The sequence below is a fragment of the Diabrotica undecimpunctata genome, chromosome 8, assembly GCF_040954645.1.
Source record: "Diabrotica undecimpunctata isolate CICGRU chromosome 8, icDiaUnde3, whole genome shotgun sequence".
Classification (NCBI taxonomy): domain Eukaryota; kingdom Metazoa; phylum Arthropoda; class Insecta; order Coleoptera; family Chrysomelidae; genus Diabrotica; species Diabrotica undecimpunctata.
In genome coordinates, this window is record NC_092810.1 from 33,073,410 (window position 1) to 33,089,950 (window position 16,541).

General features: G+C 30.8%; 1 protein-coding gene across 2 annotated transcripts; it reads left to right on the forward strand.

Annotated features, from left to right (window-relative positions):
- The first annotated feature begins 188 nt into the window (after window positions 1-188).
- On the forward strand, window positions 189-12,795 carry LOC140447408 (uncharacterized). Of its 2 annotated transcripts, XM_072540043.1 has the most exons (4): window positions 202-394; window positions 1,302-1,473; window positions 7,501-7,629; window positions 12,503-12,795. In XM_072540043.1, the coding sequence occupies exons 1-4, from the start codon at window positions 276-278 to the stop codon at window positions 12,728-12,730; spliced, it is 648 nt and encodes a 215-aa protein (XP_072396144.1). In that variant the 5' UTR covers window positions 202-275; the 3' UTR covers window positions 12,731-12,795. The 2 variants fall into 2 exon arrangements, with proteins under 2 accessions (XP_072396145.1, XP_072396144.1); XM_072540044.1 differs by lacking the exon at window positions 7,501-7,629 and having other exon boundaries at window positions 189-394.
- Window positions 12,796-16,541: the final 3,746 nt, after the last annotated feature.

Consider the following 16,541-nt stretch of genomic DNA (forward strand, 5'->3'; position numbering starts at 1 on the left):
TATAAATACCTGCCATATTAAATGTTATGTAAATCCTTAGATATTAAAATAAGTGAGTCATGTTTGAATTAAATACTAAAATTTCTTTGTCAGTTTAATAAATTACAAATTACAATTTACAACAAAAAATAGTATTAAATTTCTATAAAATTTAAGTCTGTTCCCACAACGCTGCAAGTCCTACATTGAAATTGAAGAAGACTTTGACATTACATAATATGACAGAAAAAATTACCTAACCTCTAATATGTGCTAAATGGAAAAGTGTAAATAAAATGGCATTACAAAAAGAAAAATACAGTAAAATTCCTGAAGATGCAGTTATTTTAACAGAGGACCAAGCTTTAATATATCAAACCAGATTAATGACCAATTGGCCAAATACGAAGGATGTGTAAGCTGAAATTTATATTTACTTGTGTAGATAGTACTCCAGTGATTAATAATCTTGGAATAGAGGTGTTGGATGATACTTTTACAAATAATAAATATCTGAATGGAGCTTTTTCTATTGTGTACTGTAAGAACGGACTGTTAATGTTTCTATAAGCAGCAAGTACATGTATTGTTCAGATGATCAGATCTGGATTTGATTGATTGGTCCAGCAATATTATTGATATATTGCTTGCACAAAAGGGCCTATGTTGTCTCAGTATGAATTTAGTGAATACCTGCGGAGCGACCAGTGATAACATTTATTATAGCATCAATATTGCTGTCCATAAACCTCATAAATGGTCATCTACTCTGATATTCACTCCAAACTTTAAATGATGGTAATGAGATAAACTTTAGGTACCATATTACTATTAAACAGATCAGCTCTTGAGTGTATTAACACATTATTAACTATACAAATCCCCAGTAAAGGGAAAGTCATTTAGACAGGAAAACCTTATGATAAACTATAAAATTATGAAACATAACTGGTTTTTTGTTTCCAACCTACCTAATAAGATCTTACTTTGATTTCAAAACTGTATTTTGAAAACTACTTCCAATCTAGACATCAAAATAACTAAATATTTAAAACAATTTTATCTGTTTCAAAAAATCTTGATTTATTTAATATTTATGTCACCTCTCCTTTTTTGTTAAAATTTTTATTGGAATTGTCAGGTTTTTCAAAAACCATTTTCAAGAAATTATTCTTAAAACTTTAATTTTAAGATGAAACAAGGTGCTTTTTGTTAAGAAATAATACTGGCCAATAATCTTGGTCTTTAACTTCTATTATCAGTACTATTATGTTCTCTCATTTCTGAAATGATATATACAATTAACACTAGATTATTTTTAGGTTTGGGTTTAAATATGGATCAATAGCAATAGCTACTGCTAGTATGGTAACAGGAATTTATTTTAACCAACATTTTAGAGGAATGTTCAGGTTGCTCAACTATGGTCAAATGTCATCCTATCTACCAATAACTGCTGTACCAACTGCAATATCCTTATTTGCTCACCAACAGGTAATGAGGGCACATATTATACAATTTACTATAAGTTTTGGTTATTCTATAAGAAGATATAACAAATTTTTTAGTGTTGACTTTAAAAATGACCCCTGAAAAAGTTTTTTTTTTGTGTCTTGTGGGGAAAAACGATCAATTATATAATAAATGTACATTTCAAGTGAAGTAGTACTGTTAAATATTGTACATTTTCATTTTAAATGAGACCTGACAATGCCAAATATATTATCTTCCCACTTAAGAATGAGAGTGAATGGTTGCTTACCAGTGCAGTGAAAAGACAGGCACATATAGACTCTTCGCCATTCAACACATATTGTATGTTCCGATGAAAACTGTACAGTCTCAAAATTTACAAACTTTTTTTTTGTTTTAGTTTGTATTAGTTGTATCTTTTATATGTCAAAAAAACATGAAAATATTTCAACCATATACATAATATTAAAAATTTTTTTTTAAATACTCAAGATGTTTTGAATTTTGCTACCTTTTTAGAGAAAATAAACCTTTAATTTCCATTATTATTCAGATGTTTAAAAAGTACTATTATGATAAAATAGGGTATGTCCAGTGAAAAGTTAGGCTTATAAGCAAATTTTTAGTCTCAAAAACATTATAACAAATAGTAATATGGCACTAACGCAAGAATTTACAACATACAAAATAAATTTAACCTTACAATGAAACTTAGTCTTAGAAATGACTGTACTGAAGGCAAAACATTTCATTTAACAAAATCACATTTACTATTATGTAAATACAAACAATCACTTATTAAAGTAAAAACAAATTAAAAGGAACAGGAAGGTTTTTCAAAGATTTCATAGAATCCAAGATAATAACCTGGAATGGTTTTCTTTTGCAGTAAACCCAATAAACCATTTTTTCTGCTCTGAAATTTTAATAGGTGTGTGGTATATTGATTTAAATTAATAGTTTTCTCTTAGAGCTTTTGAATTACCAGATGCAAGTTTTACCTTTTCAAAATGTTCTTGACTGTATGAGGTCTTATTCGCTCCGTGCGTGACTGACGCGACACCTACCGCCTTCATCTGACAGTTTTGGACCTACCAATTTTCAGGTTAAACATATGACATTAATGACATATGTTTGACATTGTTAAATACAGGCGAAATTGACAATTATTAATAATTAACTTTTTAATTATATTTTTTCAGTTTATGTACAAAATAAATGTAGTATTAAAAACTGGGTTTCTCAAAATTCATCATAATATATATTTTTATATCCAAACGGAAAAGAAAAGTTAAAAATCTAGTACTGGCAAATAAAGTTTTTCACGTAAAAGAGCATATAATTAAAAACAGTAATAGTAAAAGTTATGATATAAAAGCTAAAGTCATCAGGCACTCTGCAGTTAGCTTGAAGCTTTATAAAATATCATTTAAGGTAAATTATTTAAATATTTCAATTGCATAAAAATGAGGTTACGTGATATTTCCTTTTTCATATTAATAGCAAGGATCCATCTTTTTTTTTTTTCTCTAATTTATATGTAATCTTTGGGAACCTATAAAAACTACACTTACTATTTTTGGTATTATTAGCACAACTAAATAAGCAACATGTCTTTGCACACATTTTTGATAAAATTTATGCGTAAAAAGATAGTGTCCAATTTTGTCATATTTTGCCGCTACGCACGCTGGCATCGTTTCAAGGTACACCTACCATGGTCACGCACGGAGCGAATAAAAAAAACTGCCACGATTAGCTTTTGTAACTTGTAAAATTTTTATATCATTCATTTTAACAGTTTCACTTTCTATGTTTTTAGAAAAGTTAAGGCCTAGAGCATTGGTAAGAATCTTTAAATTGATCGTATGTAAATTCATTTACTTCGTAAGGATTACTGGAATTCTTGGCTGTCATTAAAGAAACGTATCGATCAGGAGTATATATAGGTCCAGATTTAAGGGTTTTTTGACGTTTCTCTCAATTACGGAATAAGTAGAATCATTTTCATTTTGCGTATGCCCTTTAATGAGAAATTTGTGAGTAACTGAATTAAAGATAGGAATTACTGCCACAACATGAATGTACCTACTTATTAAAAGACCTGTGCGGTTATCACTGTAAAAAAAGATGTATATATCTTCATTTGCACTTGCAGATAATTCCTGGATATGCTTAAAAACGCATGCGGCTATGTCGTTAGCTCCTCATGCCAGAAACAATACTCAACATCTTTTGTTTTCAAATCGAAGGTGGTAAAATTGTAAGCATTTACTTTCGAGACGTAATAAAACATTGAAATTTCGTCTTTTGGACAAGGCAATGATGCTTGAAAATCATACACAGCAGCGATTAGCGATGATCTACACTGAGCTTCGTTTTTGTCTTTTTCATTTTCTAATCGTGATTTTTCGTTTATGTGGTCTTCATATACCTTTCTCATTACTTCTTTTTCACTTCCAAAAGCATTACTGTAGGCAGTACAATCTTCACAAGCGTCTTTCATTGGAATGAAAAAACTAATCTTAAATTATTAGAAATCTTTATTATTACCGTATTAAAGATTTTATGAAACATGACATAGTTAATATACTTTTCTTTTTTTTGTCAGTGTACATTTTAACATACCTAATCCTTATAAATACCACTAAGATTTCTACCTCCTGGGATATATTCTCTGCTAGACTTAGCTTGAATATAATGGCCCTCGACACGAGGAATTGATTGAATAAACACTAGCAATATTTTTAGTGACTCGTCAACAGAGTGATGATGTTCATGTTTACCTGTAATCAAGTAAAGGCATCGGATTATTCATATCAAATACCTTATTTCGCACTGTTCGTATTATTAAGAGAGATACATCATGAGTATTTAGGAAAAATTTTTGACATACACGACTTGAACTTTTTGGTTACTGCAATCTTTAAAGAAAAATTTCAAATTTTTTTCTTGGTCTGTTGCTAGATTTGTATACATATTTTGGATTTATTTCCTCGACGCTATAAGCAATGAAGGTACGCATCAGGAAAAGCATAGTATGCATCAAAAATTTGTGTCCGTTGCTCTTCCGTAAATTTAGTTGTACATTTCTGTCTACATTTATCTCCACAAGTAGGCTTAACAGATTTAGCATTCACGACTTTACTTTTTGTAGCATAATTTTGACCTGGATGTCGCAACCGTTTTAAGACATTTGTTTTCCATGTATCTGGGTTAGCTTTACGTTTATGTGTCTTTTTGGGTGGTGAATTTGTTTGCGTTGTTTGAGACTGCAACGGTAGTGATTGCTCTTCTGCAGTGGGCTGCGGATCCCAATTGTTTGAAGCTTTTTCTGTCGTTGAATTAAAATCAAGATCTGCTACACTACCATTTGAGTCATAATCGTTTAAAGAGGAAGAGGATATTGTAGGAGAATTAGTTGAGTCAGAATCACTATCAGTTGACGATGAGTCTAAAAAATAAAAATATTTAGTGATAAACAACTTTTTTCACATGCAATAAACGTTGATTTATTTATATTACTATTATCCTATCTGAAGACTCTATATTATGTGAAGGCCCGACGTCAGATGTATTTGAAATAATGTTGGGCTGAACTATTTGAGATTGCCCTTCATGTTCATTTTCTCCAGAACTGTTGTTGAATCTGAAACTTGTAGTCAAGTTTTAAAAAATAAAAATATTTAGAGATAAACAACTTTTTTCACATGCAATAAACGTTGATTTATTTATATTACTATTATCCTATCTGAAGACTCTATATTATGTGAAGGCCCGACGTCAGATGTATTTGAAATAATGTTGGGCTGAACTATTTGAGATTGCCCTTCATGTCCATTTTTCTCCAGAACTGTTGTTGAATCTGAAACTTGTAGTCAAGTGTGAAAACATCAAATTAATATTATCATATTTATAGCAGTTTAACAATAAAAAATATAATTTAGAGACTAACCCACAGCGGCATTCAATTCGTTTTGAAAGCAGACCTCAATACTTTTATTGGCGCTAAAGGTTCAGGCTGAAATGTTGTATTTGCTGATTGCTCTGAATAAACTGACTCCTCACAAAAATAATTATGCTGCTGATCTACATGAGAACCTAAAAAAATAGGTTAGGTGATATATAGAATCTAATTAACACAATAATTTATAGGTATTTACCTAGATTAGATTAGAAACAGCAGAGCATATTTTATGTCAGTGTGACAGTCTGACAAATGTGCGGTTCTTTGCATTAGGAGAAGAAAATTCACCGGCAAATAGCTACATGGAAGGTACAGTCTCGAAGCTACTAGACTTTATAAAAAGGGTCAGACTAGAGAATGTTATCTAGGACTAGAGGACCACAATAGATCTAAAAAGGTCGCAGTGGAATAGGCCGAAAGGCCACCTCTCTTAATCTAATCTAGGTATTTACCTAACTCTTTAATCATTATGTTTTGACTGCGAGATTCATATAATATTTTATCAACAAAAGGTACATTCCCATTTTCCTTTGACTCGGTTAATGCTTTTCGGGCGTTAATATTTTCTTTAAGATTTTCCAAAAATACTCTTCTGCTTGCCATTTCCAAAAATGATATGGACCTATAAAAAATAACTTTATTAGATACTATCATTTTCTTTTCAGCAAAACAACCAATATAAGTAAATATGCGACATTAACGAAAACGTAACCGAAAACTAACGTTAAATAATACGTCGAAAAGAATACAATATCATAATTAAACACAGTCTGATGTAGAGTTTGTGATTAAAACAATCCAATTACGAATTTAATTCAATTTTTTGTCCAACTTTATCTGAAACAGTGGACAATTACGGAAATATACTATTACACTGATGAAGATTGCGTCATATCCCAGTAAATTTTTTCACAAAAACTATGCAAATTCAACATTACATGATTTTAAATAGAAGAATGTTTGAAAATATTATGAGCAAAGTTAAAGAAATTAGAAATTATATACTATTAATGATAACTAAAGATTGTACCATTTTAGAGCGAAAGAGATGTACGATCTTTCAAAATTTAAAACTAACCAATGCGCGCCCTAGCGGATATTTCTTGAATTACGATTGATTGTCACTATTCACTATTCCAGAGAAAATATTGATGATACTGAGCGTTCTTATATACTTAACTCAATTTCGTAAAAAATTGGAGATTGTATACTTTTCATGCGAAGAGACGATATAGTTTTAAGCTTGTCATTTTGTAGTACTTAAAGTCAAATAAAGTTTAGTTTGTTTTTATGAATATAATTGCTAAATTAATAAGCCTTAAGTGGCAACAGGGTAAAATCAAAGGCAGAAGAAGCGTAGGAAGACGTAAAATTTCGTGTCTACGCAATCTCCTTGAATGGTTTGGAACTTGAAGAAGAAGGCAACGTAAACAAGAAGTATAGTTAATTCTTTTATAAATTTATATATAATCATTAAAAAATAGGTTTTTAAAAAACTCCTTTAAAACTACATAATATGTATATTACTCAGAACTGCATATTGAAAAACTGAAACATTTTTGCAACTAATCCAGGAAGTAAGTTTAACTCAAGCCAACCAAACATCTCAACTACTCAATAGAGTACGTTAAAGGCACACAGAATTTGGAAAAAGAAAAGTTTTTAGCCAGTGGTTTGGCAGTCTTCAGATATGTAGCAGAAACCACAATGCTTACAAAAATATCAGTGGAAAAATCCTGATGAACTGTGTGTTCAAACCAGAGAAGTGTAGGTAGATGGTACGATTTGCAAGATATGAAGGACATCATATGAACAACAAATTTGCTTGAGTATAGACTACTGAAAGACAAGAGAAGCTGGGGAATGGAACAGGATGGAACAACAATGTTAAAAGAATTGCATTCAAGTAGAAATACCTAGAGGAGGCTAAGCTCAGCAGTGAACAAACCAAGGCTGATTGATGATGTCATATCTGGGATATCACAATGTCACAATCACAGTTTGGCACAGAAGTATTAAGCTTTTATATATCCTCTAACATAGCAAATGTTATTATTAGCATTAATTATAAATTTTTTTAGTTTGTTCTAGGTCCTCTTTTACTGGACCGAAAAGGCTGTCCAGTATGCTTACAAACAAGAGCCTCAGCGATACAGGCATTGTGTGGATGCTTACTGCCCTTAGTTTTATCACCAATTACCTCATTAGCGGTAGGTATATATAGGCTGTAGTTAAAACTAGCTAAGGTGTTGCTCAATTATTATTTTTATTTAGAATTTTCTACATAAGAATTAGAGATTGGTGTGAAGACATACCAGTACAGTATTTGAAGGGATTTGACTAATTTTTTTTTGTTTTTCCTTTTACTAAATCAATGGTTTGTTTCTTATTCGGAGTATGCTTCTTTGTGAAATGGAACATCAACTGTCTTTTTAGTTATCAAAGAAATGGTACTAAATATATTTTTGGCTTACCTTTCATGGCCTGCACCTTATCTGACATGTGAACTAAAGTAGATCGTTGTGATTGGGCTACAAGATTAGACAGTTGGCAATTATTGGTGAACTCATATTTTTAGTGACGAGTGTGCCATAGTAATTCGTGTCATTAACTCTCATTTTTTACTTTGGTACAAGCACAATCACTTACATTTTCCCACTAAGAGCAACGTTGGTACTCAAAGTGCTTTTTGGGACTGTCAAAAATTAAATTACTCAATATGATCATCATGACATGACAGGTGAGCGTTATAAAAGTGCATGAGAATATCATCTTCATCCTATAGCATGGGTCAAGGGTGCATATTCGAGTGTATATTATATATTCACACTTATTATAATAATCTCAGAATTATTGAGATGCCGGCAGTAATTCAAGGCTTCTAATATACCCATCAATTCTGCCGAATATGTTTTTGTGTTTGTATTTTTTACCATTGTGTTTTACCATTTTTTGATACTTAACATGTGGATCATACATTGCACAGGCTGCTTCCTCCCTGCTTTTTGAGGTATCAGTCTAAATTTGATATGAATTTGGCACTAACTCTTATAACTATTTCAAACATTAGATTTCTCATTTGTTTTGGATATTTGAAATAATCCCAAAGAAAAATTATTTGCATTTTCATTTCTTCAAAGTTATAAGTATAACATATTTATTGATGTAGGATGAATACTTTCGTTGGATTGAGTTTACCGAAAGTACAAGCTGATAATAGCCACAAATGTCAAACATGGAACAAAAAATTTTGGTTTAGCAGTGTTGGCATGTTTTTATAATGTATATTATGCTGTATGCTTCTAATATAAAAAGATAAAACTTTAGAAAAGTACGTTTTGATTATACTATATTATGAATTCTTATCATAAACAAGAAAAACAGCAGTAAGATAGTAGCAACAGAGATGAAATGCATGTGAAGATGCTGCAGAGTAACAAGAATGGATAGGAGAAGGAATGACGAAATAAAGCAAAGAACATCAATAGAAACAGACATACTAACATATATAGAACAAAAAAGACTGAAGTGGTATGGACATGTAAGAAGAACTAGCGACAGCAGATGGATAAAGAGAATAACTGAATGGAGCCCTATAGGAACCTCGAAAATCCTATTGTTCTGAAGCTATTTTCTTGTGGCATTTTAAATTAATTACTATTTAAATGGGAATAAGCCACAATTAAAGGTTAAAATACGTTTATTGACGTTTCAATTTCCACTTCGGAAATCGTTCTCAAAATACAAACATTAGTAAATTAAACAAATTTTGTTTTTTGTTACTTAGTGAAAAATTCTTCTAATAATTTAATTTTATCTGACTCATCTATATTGACAATTCAGACATACATTATACATTTTAAAGTAGACGACTTTAAAATGATATTGCCAATATTGTTGAGTTGCGTTCCTGGGACGACTTTACTTATAAGATAGTTCATTCGATTACATGAAATCAACTTTAACTTGAGAATATGCGTCAGAAAAGATCATAACATGTAATTCGTCTTTAAAAAGACAAATACAGGCCATGATGACAGTAAAATTCTCCTGTTAGTGATTACATAGTAAATTATGAGGGAAAAACCAGGAAAAAACCTCATAATACTATCCCGACATGGTAAGTATTTGATCGTGCATTTAGTTTACCTTCAATAAACACCAAATTCCGATTTTATATGTTCGTTATTTAAAAAAACATAAATGATGTATTCTCTATATGTTACTGACTTACCAAATTGGTATTCATATTGTTCTTTTTAGATGAACTGATGATGCTTTCTGAGCAGAAAGCGAAACGTTTTCAATAAATAGATGAAGTAGCCACCTTCTTTGTCTTTTATTTCTCAACTTTGACCGAAAAACCCACCACTCTTCGAGTGTTCCTTAGTTTACATATATATATATATATATATATATATATATATATATATATATATATATATATATATATATATATATATATATATATATATATATATATAAAATATGTTGGAAATATCGGGTATGTGGTCTATATTAAATAAAAATCTTTGTTTTTTCTAAAGCTCAATATTTCGCCATTTATTTAATAGCTTCATCGGGAGTAACTGTAAAAAACAAACATTTCAAAAAACACTGACGTACACTTAGATTTTCAATACTTACAGAAATAAAAAGATTATACACATAAATAAAATTGAATATTAAAATAACATTATTGTTGATGAAACTGTACATTTAATAAAATGCATGTTAAAATTTAAAATATCTTTGAGCACGTTCGTTAACAATAAATAAGATTGAACAATTAAAAATTATTTCAAAATGCAAAAAATAACAATGTAAGAAAACATTAGAGGAATAGTATTTCTTTAATTAATCATTAAGGCTAGTTAGTATGATTAATCATTAAGGTGAGTGTAGTTTTAAATTTTGTTTAATATATTGCAATATATGTTGCTTAATTGCCCCGTGTCTGTTTTATAATTTAAAGTTTGTTTATTTTTGTTAATGTGGTACATCTCCAAAAATAACCTACTTTTGTAATTTTCACTCTGTGCCAAAATACGAGCATTGTTGTAGTCTAACAGATGACCGGTGTTTTTGTAGTGCTCGACAACTGCGCAAGAATTTTTTCCTAAGCGGCAATCACTTTTATGCTGTGTGATACGTTGTTTTAGCCACTGCGATGTATGGCCAATGTAGCTTTTTTCACATCCTAGACACGGTAAGAAATATATATATATATATATATATATATATATATATATATATATATATATATATATATATACATATATATATATATATATTTCTTAAGTATTCAACTAGTGAATTCAGAGGTTTAATCGGTCATTTCGGTTGGCAAATAAAAAAAGAAGTCAACTACTTCATAAGTTTATCGAAGACGTTTCGCTTTATATTTTTAAAGCTTCATCAGTTCTCTAAAATATAACAGATGACATAGAGTCTATAAGAAATACAGATGTTTATAGTTCATAACTTACTACTCAATATATAGTATATTATCGGTGTTATTATATCTACTGTAAACTTTACTCATTATTTAAAAACTAACAAAAAAAAAAAAACAAAAAACACACAAACTCTGCAGAAAATAATGTTCATATTCGTAGATACGAAGATTTAAAAAATTTAAACGAACATTTGCTTCATTTAGATGGTTCTCCACTGAAGGCAAACAAAGCTCTGATTTATTGCAATCTACGCAAACAACATGTCGCGATACCGAAAATTTTTTAAGGGCCATATGTCACCAAATTCCAAGGTTTAAGACAATTATGAACTTCTACAGGGGTCATTGCATGATTAATTGGACGGGTGGATTTGTATGGCTGAAATATTTGATATATTATTTTTAATTTATGTTTTAATGAAACTTGGAAATAGGGGATGATTGTGTTATTATTTTGAATGGGAAATAAGCCAAATTTTAACTGAAGAATAGATGTTATTTATTTCGTAAGATGAGAGAGTGTTAAACCTGGCTCAAATTGTCGATGTCGGTTCTTTTGTTTATTGCCGATGAGTTCTTGAGGATCTCACACATTTCAATAAAGGAGCGTTTCTGCTGGTTATTTTGTTTCGCCAACAAAATAACCATCAGAAACGCTATAAATAAATTTCCTATGAAACGACATACCTTTCTCGCGTGTGATCGCGATTATGCCATTATAGAAAAGGCAAAGAAGCATGCCAAGCCGCTTATACCAAAAGACCTCATTGAAATTATTGCTAATGCTGGAAAGAAAAATCCGTTCTTAGTAGTGAATACTACATTTTTTGACTGGACGAATCAAGCTAAATCCATGATAACAGGGATTTTGCTCCATTGCTTAAAATTTCAGTGATCGAACCTGGAATCACTAGGGCGAGTTTTGAGCAGTTGGAAACCGAGATGAAGAAAACACCTGTGCCATTATCTTCTTCTTTAGGTGCCGTCCTCTTAGCGAAGGTTGGCGATGACCTCTGCAAAGTCTTCCCTATTGTGGGTTTTCCTTATTAACCATTGCCATTGTCTACCGAAAAAAATTAACATATTTAAGCCATGCTACCATATTTAATAGGAGAAGCAAAAACTTTTTACTTACCTTAAAAATGCTGACTTTTAAAATTTTAATTAAAGTTGCTTACATAACTAAATAAATGTTTTATTGTAAAAGCTTTATTTTCACTATAATTATTGCTAATTTGATTTTTTTCTTTTGACTTTTAAATGTAAGTAAATACACACTTACAACTTTATGACTTGCATAAATAATGGCACTTACGTTTTGTTTTCTTAGTGTTTTTAAATTAATTAAAGCATAAACTATTTTATTTCACTACACTTCAAATTGGTATGTCAATAGTGTTAATTGAACCAAAGTTACATAATAAAAATTTTAATAATTATTTCGTTCATTATTTTTAAACTAAATCAAATGTTTATCTCAACTGAAAACTTTTATTTTGGACACTTACAACGTTATGGTTTGGAGTCCCTCATTTGACTCCAAATGGTTTTCATATTTGTATTTTTATTTAGAGAGACACAAAAAGATTTTATACGCGTATTTCATAGTTTTCTTTCTGTTTTAGCTAGTCCATCGATACCACACATACGACATGCCCTATATAACAAAAGAACCACGAAGAGCGTTCCAGGTTCTAGCAAAAATGTTCAAACCGATCAAAAATGTGTCGTTTTACTTGTTTTTGGGGCACGCGTTCCTCGCCAGTCTGGTGACCTACTTAGAGGCTGATTCGATCAACACAGTTGACATGAAATTAGCGCTAGCAGAAACAGAAGAGGAGTTTCATAATTGAAGGTCAATGAGATGCATTGATGTGATAATTGTTTTTGTAAATATATTTAGTGTTTTTTAAAAAGTGTTTTGTTTTTTATTATACCTACTCAAGAAAATCATCGTTAATTTTAAAAGTAAATAGAAACTTTGGCAAAAAGTAAAATCTTGTCTTCGTGACTGTTTCAATGTAGAGTATTTCTGCATTTATATTATATGGTAAACGATTATTATGCAAATTTTAAAATACTAGTAAAACTTTAATAATGATTTCTGTTACAACAACAAGGAAATGGTACTTAGAACAATATAAAAAATAATTCTTCTAAAGAAAATAAGAAATAATGTAGACATCAAGATAGTGCCAAATCTACTTAAATATAAATACATTACAATTATGAGAACATCACCAAAGTGAGCAAAAGAAAACGTCGTAAGACAAAGGCAATATTTTCCTCAGAATGACAACTAAAATATGGTAAGGTTGCGAGGTTGCAACATCTTTTTTGTTTTATCGTAGTTATATTTGATACATTTTAGGTTAGGTACCTACTTCTCTTTATGGTTCAACTTCCAAGAATGTTCCAAGAAAGATTTCCACTTCGGGTTCAGGGACGATTTAGATATTGGGGGGGGGGGGGCTATTTTTACAATGTAAGTTCTCTTTCATTCAACCTAAAATAAATGAAATGAGTAAGCTGAAATTGGAATTCACAGTAATCACCGAAACAAAACGAAAGGGCCAAGAATCAAAAACATCGGAGAATATGATCACTTCTACAGCGGGGCACCAAAGGAGAAAAGAGCTCAACAAGGTGTTGCCATATTAATACGTAAGAAGCTAAGGAAATACATAACTACTTGGCAGGCCATAAACGAGAGAATGATAAAAATGAACCTTACGATTAGAGGACACAAATGCACAATCTTGGGTGTAAATGCAGTAAATGATGACGCACCAGTAAACATTAAAAACGATTTTTTTGAGAAATTGAATTTAGAGGTTGCAAAAGTCGGCACATCTCGAGAATTTATCATCTTGGAAGACTTAAACAGCAGAACTGGAAAAAAAAAACCCCCATAACGCAGTAATAGGTCAATTCGGAGAGGACCACGTAAACAATAATGGTACCAGACTAATATCATTATGCGAACAAAGTGAAATGAAAATTGCAAATGGATTTTTTCAACACAGAGGCATACACATGGACGCAAAATACGACAGGTCCCTTAATGTTTTTTCGTTCAACCATTTATTAAAATATTTTCCGACATACTTATAATACGTTTCTGTGTTCATCAATCCACTTTCATTATATCCTATACCCCAACCTATTGGCAGAATTGAAACTAAATGTTTTGGTAGCCTTGTATAGGGAAACAAAACCATTGGTGGTGGGATATCTCCACTAGCGGATATGGTTGCTAATACGGTCAGACATTCTTTTTCGTCGTTAGCAGTGCTGTTATCATCGAGCAAAAAGACAGAAGAGGGAATGTAAAGGTAGTGGGGGGGAAAATATTGTTAGACAGGAAGTGCTATTTTAAGAATCCACATTAAACAAGGAAAGGGAGTCACTTTCTTTGTTTCAGAAATCAAATTTAGTTGGGTTTTGTTATTATTTGTCCCAACTGCCACATGGAAGCTTATTTATATTGAAGTTTTTTAACAATTGTGTCATATTTTAGACTATTATGGTTATTATTTAATTAAAACTTTCTCGTCTAAGATACGTTTTGAAAAATATTTTATAGCTACTTTATTCTGTCTTTTGTCTTTTTGCTCGATGGCTGTTATATACAGTTTTAAACAATCTTTAACTAACACTTGTTTGTAATGTGGAGCCATGAAAAAGGCTGTCTCATTGCAGTTAAATATATATTCGGCTTGGAACTTTAAACACCTGTGTAATGCCATTTTGACTAAAATAATCATATACTTTCTTGAACCAATTTCTTATGCTTTCATCTCTAACGAAGGAACGAATAGGTTTCAGATCTTGCGATATACGTATATAATAAGGTCTTACTTGCGGATATCGGGTTAGGAAATGTTAGTACCATCTATTTCCAGAAATTCCATTCTTAAGTGGATTGGCTCACTTTAGATTTTTAATGAGCACTGCTACGGTGTTAATCAACTGATCGCGTGTTACGGGAAAACCCGCGACAGCCAAAAACAATATCTATTTTACGATTAGTTTTTTCTCATCAATAGTTAAAACTGGTTGTCTTCCAATATTTTCGGGCACGTACTTTTGCATTCTTTTATATTTCAATGTATTTTTGTTATACAATACATCTTGGATGCTTTATAGGCAGACATGCCAGTTTTCATGTCATTTAGGGTGCGATCCAGTAAATCTTGTGAATATTTTTTTCTTTGCATTGAATTAGGTTTTAGTTCTAACCATGATTCTAGAAAAAAAATTAAATGTGAATAATTGAGTCTTTTTTGTATATAACATGTCAGGCTAAATTTGGGTTAGACCGAAATTAGAGCACATGCGAAATATAATAAAATCTAATACCGTTCAGAATAAAATAAAATTGTTTTACAATTTTTTTTACAATTAATTGTCAAACTATATATTTGAGTAAGTTAAACTAAGACTTACTTTGAGTAAGTCAAACTTGAGTAAGTTACAAAACAAAAGTAATATTTTTTGGGAACAAATTCGAGATTCTTTCAATTTTCTACCATTAGAAATAACCCCCTGACTTTCATAGTTGTAAATTTCCTTTTTTGCTTTTATAGAAAAAAAAGTATGGGACGGAATTTAATAGATTTTTTGTTATTTTTTTAAAAGAATATATTACTTTTATTTAATAATTTTTGATATTAAAGAACAAAAAGTTGAATTGAAAAAAATCACCAACATTCGTAATTACTGCCCATTGGGCTGGAATTAGATTAGCTAGGTACTAAAATTGTGCCCTAATACCGGTCTAATATATTTTTGTAAATCCTACTTTGTTTTGGCCCAAAAACTAAAGTATTTTATAAAAACTACAACTATTAACCATTTCTAATGAACAAACTACTGCATGCATGTGAAAATCATTTTCGGTAATAATTTGCAAGCAAATATTGTAACCAATGAATTTCTTAATATGTAGCATTTAAAATCACCTTGTATAAGTTAAAACACCGAAATATTATTTCAATCCTTTTTGCGTCGCCGAGGTCGATAATAAACACATTTTAAAGTTTGTTTTTATATCACAGATATGCATTTCTTCGGTATTCTTTGATCGAGAGCCACTTTAGGATATTATGCGCGTCAAATAAATAGGAATTTAACCATATAGGTTTTGTTTATACCGAATTGGGCGAATGATGTTTAAAAATTACCCACTCTCGGTAACAGCCGGCCGCTGTTAAAGGCGTTTAGTTTTATTGGAGTCCGAATTTTTCTTCAAATTCGTAATGTTTTTCGTCTTTTTTTATGGGAAAATGTGTAGTATTGTGCCAGTTAATTGTGCAGTATGTGTATGTTAAGGAGGTTGGGAAGAGATTTTGTTGAGAGCAGACGGCGGTGTGTTTAGTCGGAAAAGAAGTCGGCAAATTTGTAGAAAAAAGTAAATTATACTCAATGTAATGTGTCAGTTTTGAAAGAGTAATCACTGTTTTTTATTTTTATATCGTCTATCATCTGAGATATTTGTAAAACGGCGTTTAAAACAACTTTGAAAGATACCCACATGTGTTTCAATTTTTAAAGAAGCCAAGTTTTAAAGTTTGCTTCCAGTGCCCAACTTCCAGCCTCATTTTGTTTATCTTAAGCCATTTCAGACTATCTTTGCAGTTTGGAGATGCCTTTGTTTGTGTG